General features: G+C 60.3%; 10 protein-coding genes and 1 pseudogene across 10 annotated transcripts; 7 read left to right on the top strand and 4 right to left on the bottom strand.

Moving 5' to 3' along the window:
* Positions 1-141: 141 nt before the first annotated feature.
* Positions 142-8,404, top strand: ACA1_325200 (annotated as a pseudogene).
* A 169-nt stretch (positions 8,405-8,573) lies between these two features.
* Positions 8,574-9,039, bottom strand: ACA1_325190 (CCAATbox binding transcription factor subunit HAP3-related, putative; the record flags this gene model as incomplete). The annotated part of the gene is made up of 3 exons (XM_004336869.1): positions 8,574-8,739; positions 8,815-8,882; positions 8,983-9,039. 3 exons carry the CDS (start codon positions 9,037-9,039, stop codon positions 8,574-8,576), a joined length of 291 nt encoding a protein of 96 aa, XP_004336917.1.
* Positions 9,040-9,250: 211 nt separating this feature from the next.
* ACA1_325180 (ribonuclease L inhibitor family protein) lies at positions 9,251-11,531 on the top strand (the record flags this gene model as incomplete). Its single annotated transcript, XM_004336868.1, has 6 exons — positions 9,251-9,565; positions 9,649-9,720; positions 9,803-10,031; positions 10,123-10,219; positions 10,315-10,400; positions 10,489-11,531. The coding sequence occupies 6 exons, from the start codon at positions 9,251-9,253 to the stop codon at positions 11,529-11,531; spliced, it is 1,842 nt and encodes a 613-aa protein (XP_004336916.1).
* A 366-nt stretch (positions 11,532-11,897) lies between these two features.
* On the top strand, positions 11,898-13,669 carry ACA1_325170 (AP3 complex subunit mu, putative; the record flags this gene model as incomplete). The annotated part of the gene is made up of 4 exons (XM_004336867.1): positions 11,898-11,932; positions 12,127-12,960; positions 13,082-13,303; positions 13,435-13,669. 4 exons carry the CDS (start codon positions 11,898-11,900, stop codon positions 13,667-13,669), a joined length of 1,326 nt encoding a protein of 441 aa, XP_004336915.1.
* A 242-nt stretch (positions 13,670-13,911) lies between these two features.
* ACA1_325160 (Rab7/RabGfamily small GTPase) lies at positions 13,912-15,446 on the bottom strand (the record flags this gene model as incomplete). Its single annotated transcript, XM_004336866.1, has 8 exons — positions 13,912-13,993; positions 14,068-14,160; positions 14,272-14,333; positions 14,452-14,523; positions 14,689-14,763; positions 15,001-15,057; positions 15,128-15,203; positions 15,403-15,446. The coding sequence occupies 8 exons, from the start codon at positions 15,444-15,446 to the stop codon at positions 13,912-13,914; spliced, it is 561 nt and encodes a 186-aa protein (XP_004336914.1).
* A 282-nt stretch (positions 15,447-15,728) lies between these two features.
* On the bottom strand, positions 15,729-16,918 carry ACA1_325150 (Rab7/RabGfamily small GTPase; the record flags this gene model as incomplete). The annotated part of the gene is made up of 7 exons (XM_004336865.1): positions 15,729-15,801; positions 15,889-15,969; positions 16,045-16,109; positions 16,217-16,360; positions 16,473-16,550; positions 16,671-16,797; positions 16,869-16,918. 7 exons carry the CDS (start codon positions 16,916-16,918, stop codon positions 15,729-15,731), a joined length of 618 nt encoding a protein of 205 aa, XP_004336913.1.
* Positions 16,919-17,370: 452 nt separating this feature from the next.
* Positions 17,371-19,133, top strand: ACA1_325140 (uncharacterized protein; the record flags this gene model as incomplete). The annotated part of the gene is made up of 8 exons (XM_004336864.1): positions 17,371-17,656; positions 17,760-17,836; positions 17,878-18,043; positions 18,118-18,193; positions 18,326-18,431; positions 18,540-18,679; positions 18,771-18,862; positions 18,982-19,133. 8 exons carry the CDS (start codon positions 17,371-17,373, stop codon positions 19,131-19,133), a joined length of 1,095 nt encoding a protein of 364 aa, XP_004336912.1.
* Positions 19,134-19,291: 158 nt separating this feature from the next.
* Positions 19,292-20,180, top strand: ACA1_325130 (uncharacterized protein; the record flags this gene model as incomplete). The annotated part of the gene is made up of 4 exons (XM_004336863.1): positions 19,292-19,364; positions 19,476-19,709; positions 19,796-19,893; positions 19,974-20,180. The coding sequence occupies 4 exons, from the start codon at positions 19,292-19,294 to the stop codon at positions 20,178-20,180; spliced, it is 612 nt and encodes a 203-aa protein (XP_004336911.1).
* A 258-nt stretch (positions 20,181-20,438) lies between these two features.
* ACA1_325120 (uncharacterized protein) lies at positions 20,439-22,303 on the top strand (the record flags this gene model as incomplete). Its single annotated transcript, XM_004336862.1, has 6 exons — positions 20,439-20,797; positions 20,875-21,062; positions 21,151-21,235; positions 21,356-21,464; positions 21,694-21,831; positions 21,917-22,303. 6 exons carry the CDS (start codon positions 20,439-20,441, stop codon positions 22,301-22,303), a joined length of 1,266 nt encoding a protein of 421 aa, XP_004336910.1.
* A 232-nt stretch (positions 22,304-22,535) lies between these two features.
* On the top strand, positions 22,536-24,019 carry ACA1_325110 (3'5' exonuclease domain containing protein; the record flags this gene model as incomplete). The annotated part of the gene is made up of 6 exons (XM_004336861.1): positions 22,536-22,800; positions 22,869-22,919; positions 23,008-23,142; positions 23,217-23,367; positions 23,493-23,676; positions 23,852-24,019. 6 exons carry the CDS (start codon positions 22,536-22,538, stop codon positions 24,017-24,019), a joined length of 954 nt encoding a protein of 317 aa, XP_004336909.1.
* Positions 24,020-24,163: 144 nt separating this feature from the next.
* On the bottom strand, positions 24,164-27,394 carry ACA1_325100 (calponin domain containing protein; the record flags this gene model as incomplete). Its single annotated transcript, XM_004336860.1, has 9 exons — positions 24,164-24,295; positions 24,434-24,875; positions 24,993-25,256; positions 25,337-25,473; positions 25,577-25,765; positions 25,913-26,133; positions 26,261-26,445; positions 26,532-26,683; positions 26,759-27,394. 9 exons carry the CDS (start codon positions 27,392-27,394, stop codon positions 24,164-24,166), a joined length of 2,358 nt encoding a protein of 785 aa, XP_004336908.1.
* Between the last annotated feature and the right edge of the window lie 103 nt (positions 27,395-27,497).

Here is a 27,497-nt window from a genome sequence, read left to right as displayed (position 1 = left end):
GAGCTGGTGCTGTTCAACCAAAGCAATACCAAGCTTCAAAGGGAGGGGGGGGGTGGCACACAGAGCGAAACCGAAACAAGCGGTTAACATAGAAAAAGAGGGACACACCGGTAATATAGAAAGGGGAAAGGGGAATAGAAGATGGAAGCCAGCAGCGACGTTGACCCCAGCGAGGACAGCGTGGAGGACGAGAGCTGCGACAGCACAGCCGAACATAGCCGTGACACCGAATCCACCCCCGACGATGGAATCCCAGGAGGGGGTGGGGAGCGATCATGTTCTTCTTCGAGCCCTCGCGTTGCGGTCGAGGCCGCTCTGATGGAGGAGAGCAGCAGCTCGCCGGCCTCATCGCCCCTCAGCACCAAGGGTCTGTCATCCATGTTCCGCAAGATACCCACCCCGTCGAAGACCAGCGACAAGGGAGCAAAGGAGCCCAAGGAGAAGGAGGCCAAGCCCAAGGCCAGGCTGCACCGGCGTACAAAATCCCTCAAGGCCATGCTGCTGCGGGGCGGGGCCATCGATTCATCCAAAGATCAGAAGGAAAAGGAGAAGGACCAACATCAACAACAGCAACCACAGCCGCCATCTACGCCCACCCATCATAGCCTGGCCTCCAGCAGCCCAGCCTCGCCCAGCACTCCCAACAACAGCGGCACCATAGCAAGACGCGACTCATCTGGGCCGCCGCCCCTGCGCACCTCTGGAGAGATGCCTCCTGCCGGGGTCGGCCTCACCCCAATGGGCGGTGGTGACCAGCAGAGCGTGGACGGCGACGATATGGCCGACTTGGTCCCGGGCGGCGGCGAGGGGCTCCACCCGATGGGCGACGAGCCCGAGGAGCTGGCGGGCGCGGGGGGTCAGCGCCCCGAAGGGTCGGCCGGCATGAGCTGGAGCGACTTCGAAGAGCGTTACTGCGGGCCAGACCTTCAGAACGACCCACTCGCAGCCCACTTCCTCTTCCCTGACGATGACGTTTCCGTTCTCTCCGAGCCTCGCGCTCAACGCTCATCAGTTTCGACTGTACCGGTATGAACTCATTCCGGTGTGCGTGTCGTGTCGTTGGTCGTGTCGTTGGTCGTGTCGTGTCTTGTCGTGTCTTGTCGTGTCGTGTGCCTCTTTTATTGCTTCTGACGTCGATGAACAGAGCGAACTGTTGGAGAGGGGTACTGAAAGCCACGGGCTGGACGGCTGGCTGCGTGCATGCGTGGAGAGCTTCACTGCGCCGTGGACAGTGGTGCGCTACAACTACGCACCCACGGCCCTCGAGCCGGGCACCACTACCAACCTCTCGTCGGGCGTCACCATGACCTCGCCCATGCCGATGGTCTCCTCGACCAACGTCACGGCGGGGCGCCTCTTCCACACATCGGGATCCACCATCGTGCACCCCACCATCGCCCCGCGGGGCACGGCCGCCTCGTCCGCCACCGCCGCATCGTCTTCGCCATCGTCGGTCACCTCCTCTCCCGGCTCAGTGATCTCACACCCCACCATCACACATCGCTACTCGGCCCCTTCGTCCGGTTCGAGCATCGTCAACCCCTCTGCACCTCGGTACGCACGAGTTGTAGAGGAATGGAGTCTCCTCCCAGCTCCTTCTCGCTAACGTCGGGCATCACCTTCTTGTGCAGTGTATCCCTGAATCCTCTATTCGCTGGCCGGTCAGACACGGAGCTGCTGATCCACGACAGGAAGCTCAGTCGATTGGTACCGCCAGCTACTCCCTCTTCCACTGCCAGTGGCTTGAGCAGGTTAATCACCACAACCCCCTTCTTGGCGGTTTTGCTCAGTCGGCAGCAGTACCTTTGCCGTCGTCCTCCTTGGCTTCCTCGATCCCCGCCCTCGCCCTGTCCAAGGTCCTACCCCAACAGCAACAGCCTTTGTTGAGTACTGACTTTTAATCAAATCAACTTGGCAGGAGAGCGAGGAAGATGCGGAGAAGACCACCCTCGACGAGGCGGTGTGCGAGGGGCGCACCGGTGACGACCACCTGCGGTCGTTCGTAGAGAAGGTGCCGCTGCCTTGTGACACCCCCGAAGAAGAGGGTACAGCTCACTCACCGAGTGAGCTCTTGTTGTTGTTGGGGGGGGGTTGCGTGTTCTAGTTGCACGGCCAAGTAGCGGACGACCCCTCTGCATCCTCGCCGCACACTCCCAAGGAGCGCACCGCATCTACATCCTCCTCGGCTTCCTCACTACCCCCCGCTCCGCCCCACAACCCCTTCACCCCGCCAGTGTACGCTCCCCCCCCCAAGTTTCCCGCCTTGGACGTGAAGAGCAGTTGAAGCTCACAAACGTTTGTTTGGCCTCGTGGCGTGTTGGATGCAACGACACAGGGCCACGAAGCTGCTGGTGAGCTGCGAGCGGCTACAGTGGCAGGCGGGCGAGGCGTGGGAGCCGCTGTTCTGCAGCGCGGCGCTCTACCACCTGGGCACCAAGCGCCGGATCTCGGAGACCTTCTACTTCGACCACAACAACGAGGCCGTGCTCAAGGCCATCGCCAAGGCCTCCGGCACAGCCGTCGACAGCGACACACAAGCCAACAAGGTGCGCGCTCGTGTCGTGTTGCGTGCAGCGTGTGTGTGTGTGTGTGTGTCGTGCGCTCACTCGAGTGTGTGTCGGGTTGTGTGTGCAGGCGCTCTTCACGGTGGTGGCGCCGTCGCCGTTGATCCACCTGGTGGTGCGCGTGGAGCGGCTGCTGTTGACCGAGCTCGACAAGGAGCAGGAGACGTTCTACTACAAGCCCAAGCACTGGAAGCCGCGCGACCCGGCCAAGGCCCAGCAGGAGCTGCTCCAGGCCATCGAGCAGTGGGCCGCCGCGTCGGGCGGGCGGCCGCCGCCGCTCCAAGTGCTCGGCTGGGGAGCGCTCCCGGTGTTCGCCGAGAACGGCGTCCTACGGGCCAGCGGGCGGCTCCGGGTCGACCCCCTGCTGCCGGCCCGCGGCGTCGTCGACGAAGAGGCCCTGTTCGAAGCCCTCGCCGGCCTCTCGTCGTCGGCGGAGAAGGCCGCCGAGAGGGCCGCGTCGGGCGGTCGCAAGCGCAGCGAGGCCTCGGGCGCTTCGGTCGGCGGCGCGGCCGGCACCGCCGGCGGCAGCATAGCCGTGGGCGGTGGCAGCAAGCGGTCGCTGAGCGGTTGCCTGCACGTCACGCTGCAGCGCATCCAGGACGAGGAGACGCTGCCTCACAGGCTCGACCCGGGCTTCCACCCGCTGCTGCCCTTTGCCGACAACCCGCGGCCCGACGTGTCGCAGCTCATCCGCGAGGTGATGAGCTTCGAGGGCGGCCAGCGCGAGGCCTACACGAGCTACGTCAACTGGCTCTACGTCTACCCGGAGGGCGTGCACCTGGCCAAGGGCGGGCCGTCGAGCCCCAACCTGCTGGTCGAGGCGCGGCTCAAGGACGACGACGACGCCGGCGGCGGGCGCGCGCTGCCGGTCATGTGCGGCCGGTCGGGGTCGGGCCGGTGGCACGAGGTCAGCGCCGCGTCGATGCACATGCACGAGCGCAAGCCGCGCTACTGGGACGAGCTCAAGGTGCGGCTGCCGGCGCGCCTCACGCCGCGCCACCACCTTCTCTTCACCTTCCTCCACGTCCACCCGGGCCACCGCAAGGACTCGGCCACCGTCATCGGCCACGCCGTGCTGCCCCTCTTCACCAACCACTGCGTCGTGCCCAACGGCCGCCAGGCCCTGCCCATCACCTGGGCGCGCGACTTCCCCGCGGCCTACCTCGCGCTCGGGCCGGCCCTCCGCCCGCGCAGCTTCTCGCAGCACTCGACCGCTAGCAGCGTCGTCGGCGGCCCCGGCGGCAGCGGCGGCAGCTCGCAGCAGCAGCGCTCGTCGGCGTCGGCCTCCAGTGCCGGGGGCAAGGCGGGCCTCGAGGCCGACAAGCAGCACCCGGCCTTCGCCGTATCGACCCACGTCGTCTCGTCGGTCTATCCACCCGACGAGCCCCTCTGCCGCTTCTTCGAGCTGGTCCGCCCACGCCCCTCGTTAGCCGCCGGCGTCGGCGCAGGTTGTGCCGACAGTGGCGAGGCCGCGGCCTCAGCGGGTGGCGCTGATGATGGCGGCAGCGGCAGCGGCGGCGATGATGTCGGGCGGCCGCCCCAGACGTCGCGGAGCGTGGCGGCCGAGGAGCGCAAGGTGACGATGGCGTCGTGGAACTTTGCGCTCGACCAGACCGAGTCGGACATCCTGCGCGGGCTGAGCAAGCTCGACGCGCTCACGTGCGTGCACTACATGCCGGTGCTGCTCAACGAGCTGTTCTACCTCATGGCCAGCCACGACCAGCCCAAGCGGCGCAAGGAGGCCTTCCTGGCGCTCATCCACCTCGTGCGCGCCATCGAGAAGGGCACCGGCACCCGGGCCGACCACAACGCGCTCCTCACCTCCTACGTGCGCTACATGTTCCGCAACCCGGACCGCGCGCCCTACCTCCTCTACGAGGAGCTGTGCCACCACTGGCTCCTGCTCCTCTCCCGCCGTCACGAGGCGCTCGAGGGCTTCACCGGCAACCGCTTCCTCCTCGACGTGCTCACCAAGTCCATGACCCTCCACGTCCACTCCTCGCCCCACCTCCGTACGGAGCCTCTCTCGTCCGCGTCATTGCTCGTCTGCTGACCCGTGACACACGACACGCACACACGACACGACACGACACGCACACGACACGCACACGACACACAGGAAAAAGTCAGAACCGAAAGACGCGCTTCAGTGCACAGTTTAGTTGCGGGCTGGCGCGGCTGGTGCGGTTCCTGTTCTCCGACCGGGCGGTACAGAGCCTCGACGCCCTCTCCAACTTCCCCATCCTCCTCCGAAAACTCTTCGCCGTCATGGACCGCGGCCTCGTCCTCAACATGGTGCGCACACGCCCCCCTCCACCCCCCCCCTTCCTTTACTCACGCGTGTCGTGTCTTGTGCCGTGCGTGCTGCCGTGCGTGCTGTCGTCTCGTGCGTGTCGTGTGCCATGTATGTGCAGGTCTATGAGTACGTGCGGGGGATGAAGGACCAGCACGCGATCCTGGGCAAGTTCAAGTTCCTGCAGATCCTGATGGACTACGAGCACTACATTCCGCTCAACCTGCCGGTCATCCGGCCCATCGAGTCGCTCGACCTGGGCCAGCTCCTCGACCAGTGGTGGCGGCAGCACTTCCTGGCCGGGCTGCTCCTCAAGCAGATCGACATGTCGCGCGACGAGCCGCCCGCGCTCCGCACCCAGGCCATCATCACCCTCCGCAACATACTTAAGAAGCACGAGCACGACGAGCGCTACCAGCGGCCGGCCCTGCGCGAGCGGGTGGCCAACCTTTACTTCCCGTTCGTCGTGCTGACGGCCGAGCGCGCGGACCAGCTCGACGAGCGGGAGAAGGGCGAGTGGCTGGCGTGCTTCCTCCACATCGCGCGCCACTGCTCGCGCTCCCTCCTGCGGTCGTGGTGGCAGCGCGACACCCAGAAGCGCCAGGTGGCCTTCCTCCGCCTCCTCGCCTCCTGCGTCGCCGCTGCCGAAGGCGACTCCTCCCTCGACGCCTGGACCACCGCCTTTGAATTCGGTTCGCACACGACACACGACACACAACACACGCACACGCACACGCACACGAATGTGCGGTGCTGACGTGGGCAGGGACAGTGATCGACTATATGCAGGATTTCAGGAGCGAGCTGCGTACACCGGGCAACGTGCTTCTGACGCGGGTGTTTGCGGTGCTGCACCAGCTCATGCAGCACGCCCAGCCGTCCCTGCTCCCGTCCCTCTACGCCGCCCTCCAGTCGTTCATCTGCCAGTTCCGCGCCTCCCTCTTCCGCCACACGGGCCACTCGAGACTGTGCGAGACCCTCTCCTTCGAGATCCTGCGCCACGCCAACGCCCCCGAGGCCCTCACCCGGTACGCCCCCGCACACCACACGACACCACACGACACCACACGACCCACGACACGACACGACACGACACGACCAACGACACGACACGACCAACGACACGACACGACACGACAAACACGGCACACAGCACACACGGCACACGGGCTGATGAAGGTGGTGTGCGTGTGTAGGCGGAATGCGGCGTCGACGTTCTACGTGCTGCTGAAGAACAACTGGGACGAGATGGGCAACATCGCGCGCATGCGGGTGCAGAGCACGGTGGCCGTCTCGCGGCTCATCGGCGGCGCCAAGGCCGGCCAGGGCGTCGTCGACACCACGCGCCTCCAGACCTCCCTCCGCGCCGTCGGCAACTACTCCAAGCTCCGATCCGCGGCTGCCGACGCCCGCGACGGCGGCAATGACACCAACAACAACAGCGGCGGCGAGACGGCGTTCGATGCGGGCGTGCAGGAGCTCATTTCGCGCATCTTCCGGCTGTGCCACTACAGCGTCAAGATCGCGGACAACATCGGCGACCCGGAGACGACGGCCGACTTTTACCGTCGCATCTCGGAGGACTACTTTGACTCGCCCGACCTGCGGGCGCGATGGCTCGAGAACCTGGCCGAGTTCCACACCAACCACAACAAGCTCGAGGAGGCGGCCCAGTGCAAGCTCCACGCGGCGGCGCTGGTCGCGCAGTACCTGCGGCGGTTCAAGCGGCTCGACGTGGTGTCCGACGCCGACTTTGCGCCCATCAGCCCCAACGTGTCGCGCGACCTGCGGCTGCCGGAGGCGGGCGAGATCGACGAGCAGGCCGCGTTCCAGGACCAGGACGTCTGGTCCACCTCCGGCCTCACCAAGCTCCTCAAGGCCGCCGCCAACCTCCTCGAACAGGTACACCGGCGACACGACACGACACGACACGACACGACACGACACGACACGACACGACACGACACGACACGACACGACACGACACGACACGACACGAGTGAGTGCTGATGTGTGTTGCGTTACTCGGTTGCAGGCCAAGTCGCACGAGTTGTGCGTGGAGGTGCTGATGCTGCTGACGACCATCTACAAGGCCGAGAAGAAGTACCCCGAGCTCATCTCCACCCTCGAGCAGTTCAAGGCCATGACCACCACCCTCGTCAATGCCGTACGTCCCCCCCCACTCACTCTCACTCTCTGCACTCGGCAGCTAACCGCACACGCACGCGCACATACCGCACACACCGCACACGCACGCACACCACAATCAGAACAAGTTCGACGTGCGTATTTTCCCAGTGTACTTCCGGGTGGGGTTCTACGGGCCCAAGGCGGAGGAGCTGCAGGGCAAGGAGTTCATCTACAAGGTGCCCGGCGAGACCCGCCTCGGCCACATCCAGGCCCACCTCAAGGAGAAGCACGCCAAGAAGGTCGGCGGCGTACTTGACGACGTCCTCATCCTCCAGGTAGGCACGACACGACACGACACGACACACGATCCAATGTCACACGCACACACGACACAACACGACACGACACACATGACGCACGGGCGCGAGGTGTGCTGACACGAGAGAGCGCAGAACAAACCGATGGAGGCGGAGAAGATGGATCCGTCGAAGCTCTACATCCAGCTGGGGCCGGTCACGCCCCATTCCGATCCGCTGGACTCGACGCCCCGCATCTCGCCGCACGAGGTCAACTTCAACGTCAGTACGTTGCCCCCCCCCCCACACGACACACACACACACACGACACGACACACGACACACGACACACACACGACACCGTGGTGGATGGTGGCTCAACTCTCCAACAACAGACACGTTCGTGCTGGAGACGGGCTTCTCGGAGAGCGGCAAGAACGTGACGGAGCTGGCCAAGCAGCAGAAGAAGAAGGTGGTCTTCACGGTGAGCTTCGCCTTCCCCTACCAGACCTCGCGGCTCGAGGTGGAGCGCACCTCCGAGGTATAACGCCCCCCCTTCCCCCCCGCCCCCATGACGCTCACGCCAAACCTCATCATCTGCGCGTGTCGTGTCGTGCTATGTGCCGTGTGTGCCGTGTACAGTTGATCTTGAGTCCGCTGGAGAACGCGATCGAGCTCATCGAGAACCGCGTGGCCGCGCTGCGAGCACAACTCACACAGAACCCGCCTCGTCTCAACGCCCTCCAAAGCGTGATCCAGGGCTCCGTCGTCACCAGTACCCCTCCCTCCCCTTCTATGCGTGTCGTGTGTGTCGTGCGTCGATGTGTGTCGTGGCCGATGGAGAGTGACGAACAACTGGGACTGCAGTGGTGAACGAGGGGCCGCTGCGGATCTGCGAGGTGTTCCTGGCGCCGGGGGCGGGGGACGGGGAGGGCCAGCAGCACGAGCCCCACCGGATCGTGGTGCTCAAGGAGCGGATGACCGACTTCGTGAAGCTGTGCGGGTTCGCCATCAAGCTGAACAAGTCCCTCATCTCCTCCGAGCACCTCCCGTTCCAGGCCATGGTCGAACAAAAGTACGAAGCCCTCCGCGAGGCCATCCGTGTTTACACCGACGTCTAGTCTTCTTCTTCTTCTTTCCGCTTTCTTCTTCTTTCCTCTTTCTTCTTCTTCGTCTTCTCTCGATCTTCTCTTTCCGTTCGGGCGCACGTCTTCTGTTGCGCTCGAACCCCTTGCGGAGCTGTAAATGTATACACCACCATCACCATCGCCGCTTTCTATGTGCACTCGTCTAGTTCTTCTTGGCGGCCTTCTTGGAGGCCTGGTCCTTCTTGAAGGTCTCGAGGGTCTCCTTGAGCTGGGGCACGAAGTCGGGGAACTCGAGCTCCTCCATTGCCATTAGCACGTCGTTCGCGGAGATGGTGGATCGATTGCTGTTCTGACAGAAGTCGTTGGCGCTGGATGGAGATAAACGCGGTTAGCGGTTAGATGACAAAAGACGAGACAGCGGGAGAGATTAGATTGGGAGGTACCACGCGGTGGCGTAGAGGATCCAAATCTTGGCAGCCTTGGTGATGGCTTCCTTTGCCTCCTTCTGTATCTGCACGCCTTCGGGCAACTACGCATTATGCAGACCCCCCCCCGATTAGATGAATTCCAAATTTGGCCTCAGCGCATGAAGCAGTTGTGTGCAAAAGTACCGAGGATTTGAGTAGCCGCGTGACCACCGCTCGGGGAAGCTCGTAATCGTCGCTCATCTTCAGGCAGCCGTGAATCGCCCAACAATCGTGTGTGCGTGTTTGCAAGTTTGTTTCCCGCCAATTTTGCTGGCGCTGTATTTATTTATTTATTTATAAATAAAAATGCTATTCTGAATTTCTTCCGTCGTTTCGGGTCGGCGAAGGTGAGGGAAGACGGAGACGGTCGCCATCAAAATCGGTAATCGACCGCTCGGCGCTCCTCTCCAAGATGGCAACACGAAAGAACAAGGACAAGGGAGACAAGCTCACGCGTATTGCCATCGTGAGCAGCGACAAATGCAAGCCCAAGAAATGTAGGCAAGAGTGCAAGAGGTCGTGCCCCGTGGTGAAGATGGGCAAGCTCTGCATCGAAGTCACCGAGAAGGACAAGCTCGCCACCATCTCCGAGGAGCTGTGCATCGGTTGTGGTATCTGCGTGAAGAAGTGCCCCTTCAAGGCCATTCAGATCATCAACTTGCCCAAGAACCTCGAGTCCGCCACTACTCATCGCTACGGTTCCAACTCCTTCAAGCTTCACAGGCACGTCTCGCTTCATTTCATCCCCCCCCCTTCAAAATTTCCTAATGCCTTGTGGCATTCAGGCTCCCCGTCCCTCGCCCCGGTCAGGTGCTCGGTCTCGTCGGCACCAACGGTATCGGCAAGTCCACTGCCCTCAAGATTCTTGCCGGCAAGCTCAAGGTGCGCTGTGCCTCGCTGAACATCACCACCATCTCCCGCGATCACCCTAAGCCTCACCAATTTTTCATTTCATTTGTTGCAGCCGAACCTTGGTCGATGGAATTCGCCGCCCGATTGGCAGGAGATTTTGACCTACTTCAGGGGCTCTGAGCTTCAGAACTACTTCACCAAGATTCTCGAGGACAACCTCAAGGCCATCATCAAGCCGCAGTATGTGGACCAGATCCCCAAGGCCGTCAAGGGCAACGTCTCCAAGATCATGGAACAGAAGGACGAGCGTTCGATCAAGGATGAAATCTACGACCAGCTCGGTTCGTTCCCCCTCACCTGCCCCCTCCCCTCCCGCACCCGTTGCAACGTTGGGCGCTCGGCCCTGACTTTGTCTCCCTGCCCTTTTGACAGATCTCAACACCGTGCTGGACCGCTCTGTGGAGGCCCTGTCCGGAGGAGAGTTGCAGCGTTTCGCCATCGGCGTGGTCTGCGTGCAGGAGGCCGACATGTGCGTTTCCCTTCCTTCTCCAGCGTTGAGCCCTCGCTCAGTGCACTCACCCTCTGGTCGCGTCGTGCGTGCGCGATTTTCTTTTGCCCCTGCAGCTACATGTTCGACGAGCCCAGCTCCTATCTGGACGTGAGGCAGCGTCTGCGCGCTGCCCGCACCATCCGAACGCTCCTGCAGCCCAGTAACGTTTCCCCTCTCTTCGTGTGTGTCGCCGTGTGCGTGCGTGCGGAGACTAACCACACCGTCACTCTTCTGAATCTTCTGCGCAGCCAAGTACGTGATCGTGGTGGAGCACGACTTGTCGGTGCTGGACTACCTGTCGGACTTCATCTGCTGCCTGTACGGCGTGCCGGGCGCCTACGGCGTGGTGACGCTGCCGTTCTCGGTGCGGGAGGGCATCAACATCTTCCTCGAGGGCTTCGTGCCCACCGAGAACCTGCGTTTCCGGGAGATCTCGCTCTCGTTCAAGCTCTCGCACACCGTCGAGGACGACACCCTCGCCGGCGCCAAGCACCGGCGCTACAGCTACCCGAACATGGTCAAGTCGTTCCAGGGCAAGGGCGCCGACACCGCTGGCTTCAAGCTCGAGGTCGAGGCCGGCGACTTCACCGATTCGGAGATCATCGTGCTCCTGGGCCAGAACGGCACCGGCAAGACCACCTTCATCCGCATGCTCGCCGGCCTGCTGCCGGCCGACCCCGGCTACCCGGAGATCCCCAAGCTCAACATGTCCTACAAGCCGCAGAAGATCGCGCCCAAGTTCGAGGGCACCGTGCGCGACCTGCTCCAGAAGCGCATCCGCGAGGCCTACCTCCACCCGCAGTTCGTGACCGACGTCACCAAGCCCATGTTGATCGAGGAGATCATCGACCAGGAGGTGCTCCACCTCTCCGGCGGTGAGCTCCAGCGCGTCGCGCTCGTGCTCGCGCTCGGCAAGCCGGCCGACATCTACCTCATCGACGAGCCCTCGGCCTACCTCGACTCGGAGCAGCGTATCGTCGCCGCCCGCGTCATCAAGCGCTACATCCTCCACGCCAAGAAGACCGCCTTCATCGTCGAGCACGACTTCATCATGGCCACCTACCTCGCCGACCGCGTCATCGTCTACGACGGCGAGCCCTCCGTCGACTGCCGGGCCAACGCGCCCGAGTCGCTCATCACCGGCATGAACAAGTTCCTCAAGGCCCTCGAGATCACCTTCCGCCGCGACCCGACCAACTTCCGCCCGCGCATCAACAAGCTCGACTCGATCATGGACAGCGAGCAGAAGAGGGCCGGCAACTACTTCTTCATGGACAACACGGAGGAGTAGGTGATGACAGCACGAGCACAAGCACGAGCAAAAGCACACAAGAACAAGGAGAAGAAGACCTCTTGTCCAAAAAGAAGGAGAAGTCATCCGAGAATGAACAAGTAGAGTAAGTGAAGGGAAGCAGCAGGACATGCCAGGCTTCGTTCGTGACCAACCATCGCCAACTACCAATAATTATTCATCCCCCACCTCTCCACTCGGCTACTGGAACAACTGTGTTGGCTGTTTCGATTTCTTTGATTTGCTCTTTCTCTAACTTCTTGTGGCCCCGACAGAAGCTAGCTCGTTCGATTTTTCTTCGGCCTTTTCCCGATAATTTGAACACTGCACCGTCGGCGGTGCGCAACTTCGCAAGAGAGAGCAAAGATGATCAACAGCATCTTTATCCTGAACAAGAATGGGTGCGTCTTCTTCCCCTCTCACTCGTCCGTTCTACACAATCTCCCAATTGCAAAAATGCAGTCGAATTTGCAGAGGGGGGGGGGATTTTCATTTCAATTCAAGACGAAGCATCACTGTGCAAGCAAGTGGAGATGGATCCACTCCACACCTTCGACTAAGTGAAAGCCTTGTGTGGCGCATTTGCCTATGCCAGGGAGGTGATTATCGAGAAGCACTACGTGGGCCTCGTGGGGCGGGCCATTTGCGACAAGTTTTGGGATGCGGTGACGGATGTGGACGATCTGCAGGACGTGCCGCCCGTGCTGGCCACGCCCAAGTGGTACCTCGTGCACATCCAGCACCGCGGCCTCTTCTTCCTCGCCGTCGTGAAGAACGACACCCCGCCACTGCTCGTGCTCGAGTTCCTCCAGCGCGTGGTCGAGGTCTTCGGCCACTACATGACCGACGTCACCGAGGAGAGCATCAAGGACAAGTTCGTCATCGTCTACCAGGTCCTCGACGAGATGATGGACGGCGGCTTCCCCTTCACCACCGAGCCCAACGTCCTCACCTCCATGATCAGCAAGACCAACCTCCTCTCCGAGCTCATGGAGAACATCCCCGTGCCCGGCACCCTCAACGTGCCGCTGCCGATGAGCCTCGGCGGCAAGATCAGCATGGGCTCGCGCGCCATCAGCCTCGCCGCCCCGATCGGCACCTCGAACCAGCTGCCGCGCGCGGCCGGCTCGACGGTGCCCTGGCGCACGGTGGGCGTCAAGTACACCACCAACGAGGTCTACTTTGACATCAACGAGGAGATCGACGCCATCATCGATCGCAACGGCCACGTCCTGCGCTGCGTGGCCCACGGCAACGTGCAGGTCAACTGCAAGCTCTCCGGCATGCCCGACCTGAGCCTCCTCTTCTACAACCCGCGCGTGCTCGAGGACGTCGCCTTCCACCCGTGCATCCGCTACTCCCGCTGGGACCAGTCCAAGGTCCTCTCCTTCGTGCCCCCCGACGGCGCCTTCAAGCTCATGGAGTACCGGTACGCGCGTCGTTTTTGAAAACGACCGCTCCAATGGCGCGCGAGATTGCTGACGTGGCACTATCATTGCCGCGTGTCGTGTCGTGCTGTTTCGTGTCGTTGTGTGTCGTGTGCGGTGTAGGGTGACGTCGGGTCTGGAGATTCCGCTGTCGGTGAAGCCGCAGGTGAGCTGGACGAACGGGGGCGGGCGGGTGCACATCACGGTGAGCGCCAAGATGTCGGTCAAGCACGCCGTGGGCGACGTGCAGCTCACCATCCCCTTCTCCAAGCTCGTCTCCTCCACAAACCTCACCGCCACCGCCGGCGAGGTCCAGTACGACGAAATCAACAAAGTCTGCATCTGGTACCCTTTCCATTCTCATCTCTCCCACCCATCAACCAACCAACCAACCAACCAACCAACCAACCAACCACTTGTGTCGTGTCGTGTGCATGTCGTGTCGTGCCGTGTCGTGTCGTGTGCGGCGCGAGCAGGAAGGTGGGCAAGGTGGGTCGCGAGAAGAGTCCGATCCTGTCGGGCAACATCTCGGTGCTGCCGGGGAGCCCGCAGCCGGACAGCAACCCGATCATCGAGGTGGGCTTCAGGGTCAACCAGTTCTCGGCGTCGGGCATCCGGGTGGAGAGCCTCTCGCTCCACAACGAAAAGTACAAACCCTACAAGGGCGTCAAGAACATCACCTACGCCGGCAACTTCCAGGTCCGCACGTAGTTTTGCCGTAGCCGTCGCGTAGCGCTCGCGTCTCCTCCCCTCTCTTGCCCTCTCTCTCTTCGCCTCGCACCTCTTTCCTGCCTCCGTTTGATCGAATCTTTCTCTCTAGATTGACAATCAACATCATCTGCACATCACATGCTTCCTGCCTTCGTTGTTTATGTTTCTTTTATTTTCTTTTATTTGTGCGTGGCGTGTACGTGGCGTGGTTTGTTCAGTTGGGGTGGTAGACGAGGGGGGGGTCAGCACGAGCAGCCGCCCTCCGCGCCCGGCTGGGTGAAGTTGCCCTTCCGGTCCAGCGTGATCCGTTCGTCCACTCCTCCACTGTCGTTGTGTTGTGTGTCGTGGTGGGGTGGGTGAGACCTGCCGTCTGGTGGTGGATTGGGGTGGGGCCGTACCGCGCGACATGCGCGTTGTCGGCGATGTGATGCTTCGTGGCCGTCTGTGCGATGACGTCGAACGATTGCTCCACGCCCGTCCCGTCCTTGGCGCTGCGGACGCACGACACACACACACGCGTCAGCCTTACGTCACGACTTCGTTTCGTTCCGCTTCTCTCTCTCTCTCTCGCACACGGGGGGGGGTGGAAGCGAGGAGGGCACCTGGTCTCAAAATAGCGCATGCCGTGCGACTCACACCACGCGGCCGCGTCCTTGGTCAATATCTGGATCATCCCATATATCAGCCGCGGGGGGTGGTGCATGGACAGTGAGTAGCGCGACGACGAAGACGATGACGATGACGATGAAGATGGCGGCAAGGGGGGGGGGGAGGTGGCGTACCACTCGTTCATCTTTGTCGGTCTTGTTGCCCAGCACGATGAAGGGAAAGCGCTCGGCCATTGATGGCGCCGCCTGAGACATTACCGCACACACGACACACAACGACACGCACACAACGACACACAACGCCCCGCGTCAGTCTGGCGCCAGACAGCGTTGCCGGGCGAGGAGAATAAGTAATCGTGCCTGGGTGATGAACTCCTGCTGCCAGCGGCCGAGGTTGTTGAAGGAGCTCACCACGTTGACGTCGAACACCAGCACGCAGCAGTCCGCCCCGCGGAAGAACGCCGTCCCAAGGCTCTGAAACCGCTCCTGGCCTACAATAATTATCATAAATAGTGATTTATAGCAATAATAACAATTAATAATATGATAAATATACACAATTAATAAAATAAAATAAAATAAAAACGAGCGAGTGGTAGAGGCACGGCACCAGCTGTGTCCTGCAGGCGCACAACAGAAATGTGAGTGCGTGTGTCGTGTGTCGTGTGTCGTGTGTGTCGTGTGTGTCGTGTGTCGTGTTGAGGCAAGAGGACGGGTGCGTACCCATACTTGGAGGGTGACCTCCCGACCATCGACGATGAGGTCGTGTGTGACAAAGTCCTGCAGAAGGCGAACCGTTGAGGAGTGAGCGCTCTGGCGCAGTGCGGGGGGAGGGAGGGATGTGTGGTACCGCGCCGATGGTGGCCTTGTAGGCGCCGGAGAAGCGCTTGTCTGTGAACCGCGTCAACAGGCTGGACTTGCCCACCCTAATGAATGAATGAAAGAAAGTGAGATATAATAAATAAATAAAAATGCTGGTGCTCGAGCACTGGCCATAAAGGCGATAATAACTAAATAAACAAACAAATAAATAAATAATCTGTGGCGGAGTGATTAATATAATAAAATAACATATGGTATGAACTTAAAGCAAAGAGGCGCCTCAAGAGAAATGGCGGCATATACCCGCTGTCTCCCAAAAGCACGACCTTCGCTACGAGATGATCCATCGGCCAGGCGCCAAATTTATATATAAATGTCAATTTAGTGCCTGGTTGCGAGTTGACGTGTTTGTTCGCTAAACTTGTTTCAAGCGGAAACTCCGCCACTTCGGGGTCAGACAATTCGTGCGAAAGATCAATCAATCACAATCAAAACAAAAATAAATCGATTCTTTCATCCTTTGTTTGCTTGCATCGATGAAGGCTGGTGGTGGGTTGGGTGGGGTGTTGGTTGGGGAGCTGGAAGCACGCGGGCTGTATGATACACAAACACACGCGGGAACGCGCGGCTTAGCTGCAGCAGCCGCCCTTGGGCTGAGGCTCGTAGGACGCGTTGAGCCTCTTGACATCGGGAATGTCAATCCTAGTGTTGTTGCCATACACGAGTGGCTCAGTCAGCACAGCACGCCACACACACACATGACACACGACACACGAAGGGAGAACGTACGGTGGCTCCTCGGGGATTCTAGAGATGGCCAGCTTGGCCGCCATGAAGAAGGCCTGGTCCACGTTGGTGGCGTCCTTGGCACTGTCGGGGGGTCACGTGTGAGGAGGAAGGAGGAGTTGTGTGGCGACACACAAAAAAGTGGGAGACACTGCGCACCTCGTCTCGTAGAACGGAACGTCGCCGTGCTCCCTGCACCAGGCGTTACCAGATCTGGCGCTCACCTGCAGCCGCGGACCGCACACGCACACGTCAACAAACTGCGAGAAAGCTGTGTGTGTGTGGTGTGTGGTGTGTGGGTGTGTGTGTGGTGTTGAGTGGAGGGGAGCACCGTTCGCTTGTCCTCCTGATCGACCTTGTTGCCCAGCACGACGAAGGGGAAGTGCTCGGGTCCGCCGACGGCGGCCTGGACGAGGAACTCGTTCCTCCAGTTGTCCAGGCTCTCGAAACTCTTGGCCACCGTCACGTCGAACACCTTCATATATGTCCACAGGCACGCGTGCAGAGAGCGAGAGAGCGTTCAGTGGTCAAGTCGGTCGCGTGTAGGAGGATTTTTGGCCAATGTGCATTGTTTTCTTTCTACGCACCAAGATGCAGCAGTCGGCGCCTCGGTAGAAGGAGTTGCCGAGGGACTGGAAGCGCTCCTGTCCAGCCGTGTCCCAGATCTGAACACAGAATTGTAATTGTTAACAATTACAATGGTTTGAGATGGAGGATGTTAATTTGCCCATTTATTTAGATTTATTATGATTATTTATTATGGAAAAGGGCGGAGAGGATTTTACCTGCAGAGTGACCAATTTGCCATCAACTTCGACCTCCTTGGTTAGGAAATCGGCACCAATGGTGGCCTTGTACTGCGCGCTGTACTTCTTGTTCACATATCTGTCCATAAGCGAGGTCTTGCCCACGCTGCATTGATTGTGATCAAACTGAGGGGTGAACACCACGAATTGAATGCAATGGAGAGCAAGTGCACTCACCCGCTGTCGCCGAGCAGGATGACCTTGAGCAGAGCACGTCGTTGCGCCATCTTCAATCTGGTTTTATGAAATGCAACTAATCTTCGAATCCAACTTGGGAGTTTGCCGCAGCGGCTTCCCTGCTGGCCTTCTCTGAAACTCCTTTTCTCGGCTCATTTCTTTTGCAGCACCATTTCTTTGTGTAAATATTTTATTTTTTAAATAATCGCAACAGATTTGATCAGAGATCAAAGGGATGCAGCGCGCTCGAGCTGTGATTGCACCTTCAAAAGGTCAAGCCATTCGATCCGCATTGGGTGCGAGTTCATCTCATGCTCTGCCGGCACGCCAGTTCGCCATAATCGCTACACGATCATCTTCTCGGCTGATCCAGCGATCGCTGCTATCATCGCCTTCTTCCTCGCTCCTGCCTCTCCGCTTCCATGTCTCCCTCCGCCATTTTCATGCATCGCGGCACATCCAGCAATCGGCCGCAGCCCCTGAAGCCGTTGAAGAAAAAGTCATGGATGGAACCGATCCCGACCAAGTGGCCCGCGCCATCTTGAGCCATCTCAGAGATGCCGCGCCACAGGGCGACGCTGCCAAGAGGAACGCACGGCTGCGATCCCTACTGAGAGATTTGAAGCTAGGCGAGGGCGTGGGTCGTGCCCTGCTCGCAGTCTCGCGCGATCTCGGGCTGCGCCGCACCGGCCGCCTGCTCCCGCTCCTCTACTCGAGCCAGGAGAAGGGCAGCATCAACCGCCTGACCTACCTCCTGCTCACCCTGGCCCACGGACACATACAGCAAGGTCAGCAACACCCCTGCCATTCCTCACCGTCTTCGCCACTCATCCTGTCGTGTGCGTCGTGTGTCGTGTGTCGTGTCGTGTCGGACGTGGCTGGGCTCAACAGGGGACAAGGAACCAAAGGACTTGACCAAGGCTCTCGGACTGCTCACGAACGGTGTTGTGGAGACGTGGGAGGCAGAGGTGCGTTTCCTCCCCCCCCCCGCCCCCGCCGTACGACGCAGGACATACCCCTCCAAGGTGCGCTCACCTTTGCTCGCGCGATCGTCTCCCCTGACGAGCAGGACGTCGCCAAGCTGCTCCGGGTCATCCCGCGCTCGTCCTACTTCTCCCTGGCCGAAGGCAAGGAGTACCAGCCCGGCAGCATTGAATGGAGCCCACGCGAGCTCGGTACGCGCGTCTCTCTCCCGCCTCGATCTTTTCCACATTTTTCACTTTCTTTCTCTGTTTCTGCGTTTTGCCAGGCGGGCTCGTGGGCCAACTGAAGCATGAGCGCGCCGAAAGGAGGGACCTCGAGTTCTTCATGGACATCCTCGTCAAGTATACACTCGCTCCCCACCATTCCCTTGTTCTCGCGTCGGCCGTTGTGACTAATTGTTCTATTTGTCTTTCATTTCAACACGACACAACACACCACGCACGCACGTATAGACTGCTGACGTCACCAGAAAGGGAGGGAGGCTGGGGGAGGGAAAAGTCGGTGGCGCCTGCGGAAGCGACCAGTGACTCGCCCGCGACAACCACTCAACGCAAGGACCTCCCCAAGTCGAGCAAACCCGTACTTCTACGCTCCGCGCACTTGGTCCATTCATTCGCACCATGGTCCCACCTGTACTGTAGCTCACGCGCGCGCCTCTGTGTCCCTCCCCCGATGTGCGTGCTCAAGACTGTGGCCTACGATCTCGACTATGTGCCCAAGGTGGTGGGACCTGCTCTGGCGCCGTTCTTCGACTATTGGGGCAACCAGGACTATGCCACGGTTATCCAGTGCCTCATTACGGCCTTCTCCCAGCACGCTGTCGCCACGTACGGCGCGTACCATTCTTTGTGTGTGTGTGTGTGTGTGTGTGGTCGTGTCAACACGTTTGCATCCCTTCACCATGTTTTGTGTGCCCAGATATGGACAGCAGACACTGACCAAGGAGCAATACCACGACTTTTGTATGGAGATGATGGCACAGACGGCCATTTCCTCAAAGCCCACCGTCGGTACGTTGATCGAGATCACTCCGTCATGCAACGAACCACCAGACACTGCGGTCCACGAGCATCACATGTCGACATGGATCAACAACATCAGCTCATCGTTTGGGTTTGTTTCAATACAGGAATGCTGCACTACATGATCAACGACATCACGTCAGGGTGGGAGGAGCACGATGTGGACGCCCTTTCAACCCGGTTGGAGGCCAGAATGAAGCCTCACAGCTTCTTCCGGCGGTGGTTCAGAAAACTGTTCAACCAACCGACGCCCAACTGAACACACAACACCACAAACAAATAAAAATTACGTCAAAAAACAATAACAATTACGCCACGTCAGCAAGTAGAAGACGTGCCGGCGAACAGCACATCTTGATCTTATTGTTTTCATTGAGTAAAGAGGTGGGGCGGAATTGCAGCGTAGTCTAGTTGAAGATGTTTCTGCTCTCGCACCTGCTCGTGTGGGCGGCCTACCTTGTCCTCTTCTCTTTCACATCCATCTGTCTTGGTACCCCCTCCTGTCATTATTCTCATCCACTTTGAGATCTCGATGAGCTGGTGCGAGTAGAGAAGATTTATGCATGGAAATCTTCGATTAAATCTTCTCTTTTTCCTGCAGCGAGTGGTTTGTTCTACCTGGCCGAGTGGGTGGAAGAGTACACTGTCTTGACCAAGAAGGTGATTCGATGGACGATCATCGTGGTCGTCGTGCTGCATCTGATGCTCATGATCCTCGAGAATCTGCCTCCGCTCTACCTCCTCCTGGGCCTCGTGGCCCATGGCGCCTACTTCTCCCTCCTCCCCTCTTTCCCCTACATTGAGTTCACCGACCCCAGGTTCCTCGTCAGCGTCGGTACGTGCTGCATCGACCCTACACACACGTCGTCTCCCACCGCGCGGTTTTAGTGACACTGTCGTGCGGTCTGGTGTGTCGTGCAGCGCTGGCGATCAGCGATCACTGCCTGTGGTTCTGGTACTTCACACAGTACTACTACCCGTTCTCCGAGATCCTCGCCTTCTTCGTGCTCATCGTCTGGGTTCGCACTGCACTGCACTACACTTGCTGGTTGGTTGGTTGTTGACTGACCAGATCACTCGCGATCGTTTGCACGGCCAGGCGGTGCCGTTCCTGTTCTTCCTCTCGCTGACGGCCAACGACAGCAACCTGCCGGGTGCGGGCTACGGCCCGTCGCCCTCCTCGTCCAAGAAGAAGGGAAAGGGCAAGGGCCTTAACCTGCGCTCCCTCTTCTCCTTCCTCGGCGAGAAGAAGAACCAGGTCATGGAACAGGCCGACCCCTACGCCTCGAGCGTCAAGCTCGGCTGATCTCGACGATCGACAACGACGAGACCAGACCATGCCGGCTACTTGAGAGAAAGAGAAACGGAGAGGAGGCGGGACCATATGGCTCCTGACCCCTGTCCTCTTGCTCTAAACATACACGATCATCCACGGAGCCTTCATGTCCAGAAAATGTTCTATTTCAATTTGATTTACGTTATTGGAATGCCAATTATTTCGCAACTATGGATTGATTTAAAAAAAACAACAAAAAAAAAGAGATAAATAGATCTATTTGGTCAGATGGCGAATTGGGTGGAATGGATAGTGAATGAGGTGGTGCATGAGGCGCCCCAGCTGGTGCTGCTTGTGCTGGCTTTTGCCTTCACCACGGGCGTCTTCATGGCCCTCTTCATGGCCTTCGAGTACATCTATCGACGGATGAGCGGCGGCCGGGATCTGCTCAACACTTTCTTCCATCGCGATGTCATCGCCCTCGATCAGATGGTTGATGAAATAGACGCCCTGCAGCGACAGCGAGACGAACAGCAGGCCAAGCGGCCAAGCGCGAGCAGCACACCAGCATCTTCGACTTTGAGCGGGGACGATGATGTTGAATTCAATCGGCTTCAACGCGATGCCGACATGGAACAAACCATCGCGTAAAGCACCTCTTAATCGTTCGAGATGCCAACAAAGATCGCTGACTGACCTCGCATTGCGTTGGCTGGTGTTGCAGACGTGGCAAGCACGTGTGGGCTGCGCGACGAGAGCATCTGCTACGCAAGCAGCAGCTGCTACGCGTCTCGGCCTGCGTGTGCGTGGCGCTCCTCATCTTCTGGCGCATGGGCGCCTTGGACTCGCGATGGTGTGCCCTCTCCACCACCCATCGACAGCTCGTCCACTCCCTTCTCGCCCACACCACCGGTACATCATCACTTCATCTTCATCATCTTCTTCCTTCTTCTTGCTCCGTCGTCGTTGTCGATGCTCACGCCCGCGGTGGTGCGCGCAGCTGTGCTGGACGCGAGCGGGTTGGAGTACTGGGTGGACGGACCGACGCTACTCGCCGCCTACAGAGACAACACGCTGAGCGAATGGTGCGCTCACAACAACAACAACAACAACAACAACAACAACAACAACAACGTGATGGTGATGGTGATGGTTGGTTGATGGTTGGTTTTGATGATGACCTTGCATGCCCGCGTCGGCTACAGGGACGATCGGTTGGTGCTGGCGACGTGGAAGGAGAACCAGCCCAAGGTGTGGAACACACTTCGACCCGCGCTGGAGCAGCGCGGGCGATACTACCTCGAGAAGTACCGCGTACGCCTCCCACCACCACCATGTCTCTCCCGCTCAACGCGCGACACCACACACACACGACACACGACACACGACACACGACACACGACACACGACACACGACACACGACACACGACACACGACACACGACACACGACACACGACACACGACACACACACGACACGACACACGGCACACATGCGTCAAACACACGCTGACGGGTTCATGATTTGGATGCGAATCATTAGGCACCGGTGGTGCCCGTGGCCAACCCGCCCGCGTTCCGCTTGCACTACGCCTCGCTCCAGCGGCACATCAACCGGCTGCCCTACCTCGACATCTACCTCTACAGCCGCGAAGGCAGCCCCGACAACGACAACTCAGAGGTTTACCCCCCCCTCCCAATTGCCCGTGTGCGTGTCGTGTCGTTGACCGTGTGTGCCGTGTGTCGTGTCATGTGCGGTGATGTAGATGGAGACGCCGCGGGTGAAGGAGAGCGCAGTGCAGCCGCTGCGCAATGTGACGCTGGACGGGGCGTCGTCGTCGTCGTCGTTGCCGCTCGCCTCCTATCGGGTCCCTCTGCCGCACGACGTGCACACCTTTTTGGTTCGCCTGCTGGGCGACGCGTTCGACGCTCGCGCGATCGACGAGGCCCACCACCGCAGCGTCAGCCTCGGCGGTGGCGGAGCGCGGGACCACGCCGACGGCCTGCACGGCTACAAGGCGCTGACGTGCCAGATCTACCGGGACCAGGGCAACAACCTGGTCCTCTTCGCCCTGGCGGGCACCATCATCTACTTCGTCCTCGTCATCTACGCCCTCCCTCGCGTCTCGTTCAACGAGCGCTGGCGTTTCTGATAACAAGATTTATTTATTTACATTATTTATTCATTTTATTGAGATGGAAGGAATGGAGGGGGAGGCAGAGGGGAGGGTGCACCAGGTATGCATCGATGACGAGGAGGTGGGTGTGGAGGTGCGTGTAATCGATGTAACAGCTTCTGCATCTGCACCAGAACCTGTTCGATTCTGGGGACGCAGCAGATACAGAGTGCGAGTAGCGCGCGATGATGTGGAAGCTGCTGAATCGATGCCCGACTACACCTTGATCACAGAACCGCATCAAGTGGCCGATGTGGCCGAGCGGTTTGTGGCCAAGGCCCAGTGGCTCGCCATCGACACCGAGAGCAACATCCTGTTCGTCTACCAGCCGCGCGTGTGCCTCATCCAGATGAACGTCGAGGGCGTGCTGCTGGTCTTCGACACCATGGCCCTCATGCAGGCCGACCCACTTGCCCTCGAGCCGCTACGTCCCTATCTCGAAGATGGCCAGCGCCTCATCTTCGCGCATGGAGGTGTGTCAATCTCAATCTCCCACCCACCCATCCATCTCGCTCACACCGTTCGTGTGCCGCGCGTGCAGCCGCCAACGACGTGTCCACGTTCAAGAGAGACTTCGACATCTCGCTCAACGGTAGCCACTTCCACTTGCTTGAGGCACTTGCGAAAAGCCAAAACGTTTACGCTAGTGTGTGTTGTGTCGTGCCTCGTGTCGTGTGCAGGACTGTTCGACACGCAGCGCGCGGCGCAGTTGGCGGGGCTGGCGCACACCAACTACGGGGCGGTGGTAGAGAGCCTCCTGTCCGTTAGCCTGTCCAAGGACTACACCCACTACAACTGGGGCTTGCGACCCATCGGTACCGCGCGGCCCCGTCGAAACGGCTGGCTCGACACTTGCCTGACCTGTGCGGTGTGCGCGGTGTGCGCGCAGAGCTTGAGCCTCTTCGTTATGCGCTCGAAGATGTGGTCTACCTGCCGCAGGTGGGGCACATGCTGCGTGCGCGCGTACAGGAGCTGGGCGTGGAGGAGGAGCTGGCGGCGGTCAACCGCATGCTCATGGCCATGCCCTCCCACCCGCGACGGTACACCACCACCACCACCACCACCACTCCCGTCACGCCATCGTCGTCGCCGCCATCGTGGTCGGCCCCCTGCTGACGTCAGCTTCGCTCCTGTGTCTCCCGTCACGGTGTACCACCAAGGGCAGGCTAGACGACTTGGCGCTTGTGCACAGCATCCGGGGCACGGGCAATCTCGACCCGGTCCAGCTCGGGGTCATGGGGGCGCTCTTCCTGTGGCGCGACGCCAAGGCGCGCGAGTTCGACCGCCCCTGTGGCTCCGTCATCTCCAACGAGCGGCTTGTCAAGATCGCCCGCGCACTCGACCCAAACGTTGCACGCAGGTACACGCACACGCACACGCACACACACGCGCACACGCACACGCACACACACACGCACACGACCGGCGTTCAACTCACGCGATCGTCGCGTACGCAGGTACGGCCGTAACTACGCGGAAGAGCTCGTGGCGTGCCTAGACGAGGCGCTCTTGCGACCGCCGCAGGTACCGCCGCGGCCCACGTCCAACGTGCGGACCGTGCGGCGAAAGTGCCTCGAGCCACAACCGCCGCCGAACCAAGAAGAAGGAGAAGAAGAAGACGGTGGTGAGGAAGCCGAAGAGGATGAGGAAGAAGAAGCGCCACCAGCGCCACCAGAGCAGCAAGGCAGGTGAAGAAACAAACGACGACCAACGTGTTGTCCTGAAGGCTTAAGCCGAATTGTTGAACATGACTACTGTACTTGTTGTTGTATACTCCCCCGTCCACACTCCCCGTTCACTCTCTGCCTTGGTGAGATTCTCTCCTCTCCTCCTCCTCTACTTGCCGATTCTCCTGGAGAAGGCGAGCTGGGGGAAGAAGAAGGCGTCCACGTCGAGGAAGGAGGCCAGGTCCGCTCCGCACTGCAGCTTGTTCTCCGACAGGTTGACTCCCTCCAGCACCTCGTTGTCCTGCGTGGTCAACGAGGAAACAAACAACCATCAAGTAGAGGAAACAATTGTGAGTCCAACTACACGAAGAAACACACACACACCACACACACACACACACCATAGAAAGAGAGATAGAGAGAGAGAGAGAAGGCGTACGTCGAGCACTTGGCGGATGTGGCTGGCGCCGGCATTGCCGAGCTTGTTAGCGGACAGGTCCACGTGAGTGATCTTGTCGTTCTCCTTGAGCGCGGCGGCGATGGCCTGAGCGCCCTCGTCGGAGATGCCGTTGCCGCCGAGGTGGATCGACTCGAGCGCCGTTCGCCGGCGGAGGAGGGCGGCCAGGGCCTGGGCGCCCTCGTCGGTGATGGCGTTCCTGGAGAGGATGAGGGACCCGAGGCCGTGCTCCTCGGTCAGCGCGCCGGCGATCGCGGCGGCGCCCTTGTCCGAGACCTTGCTGGCCGAGAGGTCCACCACGCGCAGGCTCGACTTGTGGGCCAGCGCCTGGGCGAGCGCGTCGGCGCCCTCGTCGCCGATCTCGTTCTCGTTCAGGTACAGCTCCTCGAGCGACTTCATCTTCGGCAGCGCCTCGGCCACAGCACTGGCCACCACGACAACAAACAAAGATAAATAAATAAATACACAAATAAATAAATAAACAGATAATAACAAAAATTTTGTTGAATAAATAATAAATAAATAAATAAATTCAACGTACGCGGCGCCGGCGGAGGAGATCTTGTTCTTGCCGAGCTTGAGGACGCGGAGGTGGGTGAGGGCGGCGAGGGCGGGGGCGAGGCGGCGGACGTCGTTGTCCTCGAGCTCGGCGTTCTCGAGCGACAGGGTCTTGAGGTGGTAGTTGTGGGCCAGCACGGCGGTCAGCGCTCGCAGGGCCTCCTGCGACAGCGGGCGGTCGTCCAGGTGCAGCACCGTCGGTGGGTTGGCATCGCCGCCGAGGAACGCCAGCAGACGCAGGTCGGGCCTGCCGGGCCAGCGAAGGAAAAAAGGAGTCATCAGCAACTGCGTGTGCGGTGTGTGCGGTGTGTGCGGTGCGGTGTGTACCTGGCTTCAGAGTCGACGTCATCAGAGTCCTTTCTGTAGACGTGGGCGGCGGCGAGACCGGCCACGGCCGCGATCCAGGCGTCCCTGTGCTCCTTCGACTCGGCCTCGAGCACCAGCTGGCGACCATCCACGCTCACCTGCGCCGCCCACACACCCCCAAACACACACACGATGATGATTAAGCCACGCTGGGTCCAGCGAATGGCGGCGCAGAGTTGATTTTAAAAATAAGAATTTTACCTTGAGGAGCCAATCGTGGCCGTCCTCGCCGCTCTCGGGGCCGACCTCGCACGTGGCGAGGGAGATGGAGGCCTTCTCGTCGGCGTTGGCCTCGTCGGTCTTGTAGTAGGAGAGGGTGTCGGCGCGCAGCACAAAGTGCCGCTTCTTCCACGACGACGTGTTGCGCTGGCCCTTCTTGACCAGCCAGCCCTGCTTGATCGCCGCATCGCGACGACGACCAATCGCATCCTATTGTGTCGATAAAACGTTTGGCCGTGAGCCAATCGCCAATTGCGTGGGAGCGGGGGGGGGGAAGAGCGAAAGAGAAAGAGCGAAAGAGAGAAAGAGAGATGGTACCTTGATGTCGAGGACCTTGAGGAGGGCCTTGTTCTCGTCCTCGAGTCGGTCGACGAGGAGGGTGGCCTGCTGGTTCCAGTTCTTGGTGCTGGAGATGGAGGGCACGATGGACTTGATCTCGATGCGCCTGGTGGGGTCCGTCTCGCCGTCGGTCTGCACCTCGCGCCAGCAGTAGAGGTCCTCCAGGTGCTCCTCCAGGTTCTTGCTCAGCAGCGACCAGGCTGGTTCGAACCAGCAACAAAGAAGGGGGGTTGCGTTAGCCCGTAGCGACAGTGTGTGTGTGTGCGTGCGTGGAATGTTTGCGATGGAAAGAATTTGATGTGTGGAATGTGGTGGGGCGGGGCCTACCAGCGCTGGCCTTGGTGGTCTGGCCGGCCTTCTTGGAGAGAAGGTCGTGCTCGGACTGGAGCCGGGCATTCTTTTGGTCGCGCTGCGTCCTGGCTGCGCTCTCCGCCGCCAGCTGCGCCCTCAGCTTCTCGGCCTCCTTGGCCAGCTGCTCCTGCGTCTCGGCCAGCTCGCGCGAAGCCGAGGCCCTGGATCCCGCGAAGACAAGTACGCCACGTCAACTGGTTGTGGTGGTCACCATGGCAACGACGCCGCCAAACCACTGCGGACGCACCTCTCGTCGTGGTTGCCGCCCAGGCGCTCGCGGAGGGCCTCGATCTCGGACCTGGCCCGCTGAATCTCCTCCTTGAGCGCATCGACGGAGGCGTCGACGGACTCGTCCCTCGACGCTCGCTGCCTTTCGGCCAAATCGTGAAGCGTCGCCAGCTGATGAATGGAGCATCGATTGCACGCACGTGTTAGCACGTGTTGCGTGCGTGCGTGCGTGCGTGGTTTAAATACCTTGGAAGCGAGCTCGAGATCCTTGGTCTTGAGCTGGTGGAGCTCCTCGAGCCGGGCGCGCAGCTCCTGCACCTCGGACTGGAGCTTCCTGGTGGCCTCGTTCAGCTCGGTGGCCTGCTTGCCCTTCTCGCCGATGGTCGAGTCGAGGCCGGCCTGCGCGGCCAGCAGCGAGTCCTTCTGCTTGAGGAGCTCCTCGCGCTCCTGGGCCTCGCGCTGGAGCCGGGTGCCCAGGTCCTCGAGGCGCGAGGCGATGCCCTGGTTGGCCAGCTCCATCTCCTCCTTCTCCCTCTTGGACGAGAAGGCGTGGAAGAAGAGCGAAACGTAGAGCTGCACCGAGCGCTCGTCGGGGTCGCCCTCGGTGAGGTCGCTGGGCGAGAGCAGCTGCGGGATGTTCATGTGGGTCTCGGCCAGCTCGAAGGCCTGGGCCAGCAGCGCGGCGGGGTCGTCCTTGTTGACGCGGCTGAAGTCGAGCAGGGTGGGGTCGTACTTGGACACGAGCGCGGCAAAGGCCAGGCCGTCCCTGAAACCGTACTTGAAGTCGGTGGGCGTCACGCCCAGGTCGCCCACGGTCTCGCGCACCCACTTGAGCAAGCTCTCCTCCATCGACTTGCTCGCCTTGCCTGCAGTCAGTCCCATCGCGGCCACGTCAGGCCACGTAGAGCGCACCAGAACAAATGATTGCAAAAAAAAAGGGGGAAAAGCAAATGGAGGCCAACAATCAGATGGCGGGTAGAGGAAT

Source organism: Acanthamoeba castellanii, assembly GCF_000313135.1.
Source record: "Acanthamoeba castellanii str. Neff unplaced genomic scaffold scf7180000084475, whole genome shotgun sequence".
Taxonomy (NCBI): Eukaryota; Discosea; order Longamoebia; family Acanthamoebidae; genus Acanthamoeba; species Acanthamoeba castellanii.
Note: the sequence above shows the minus strand (reverse complement) of the source record. Positions and strands in the feature narration are given on the sequence as shown.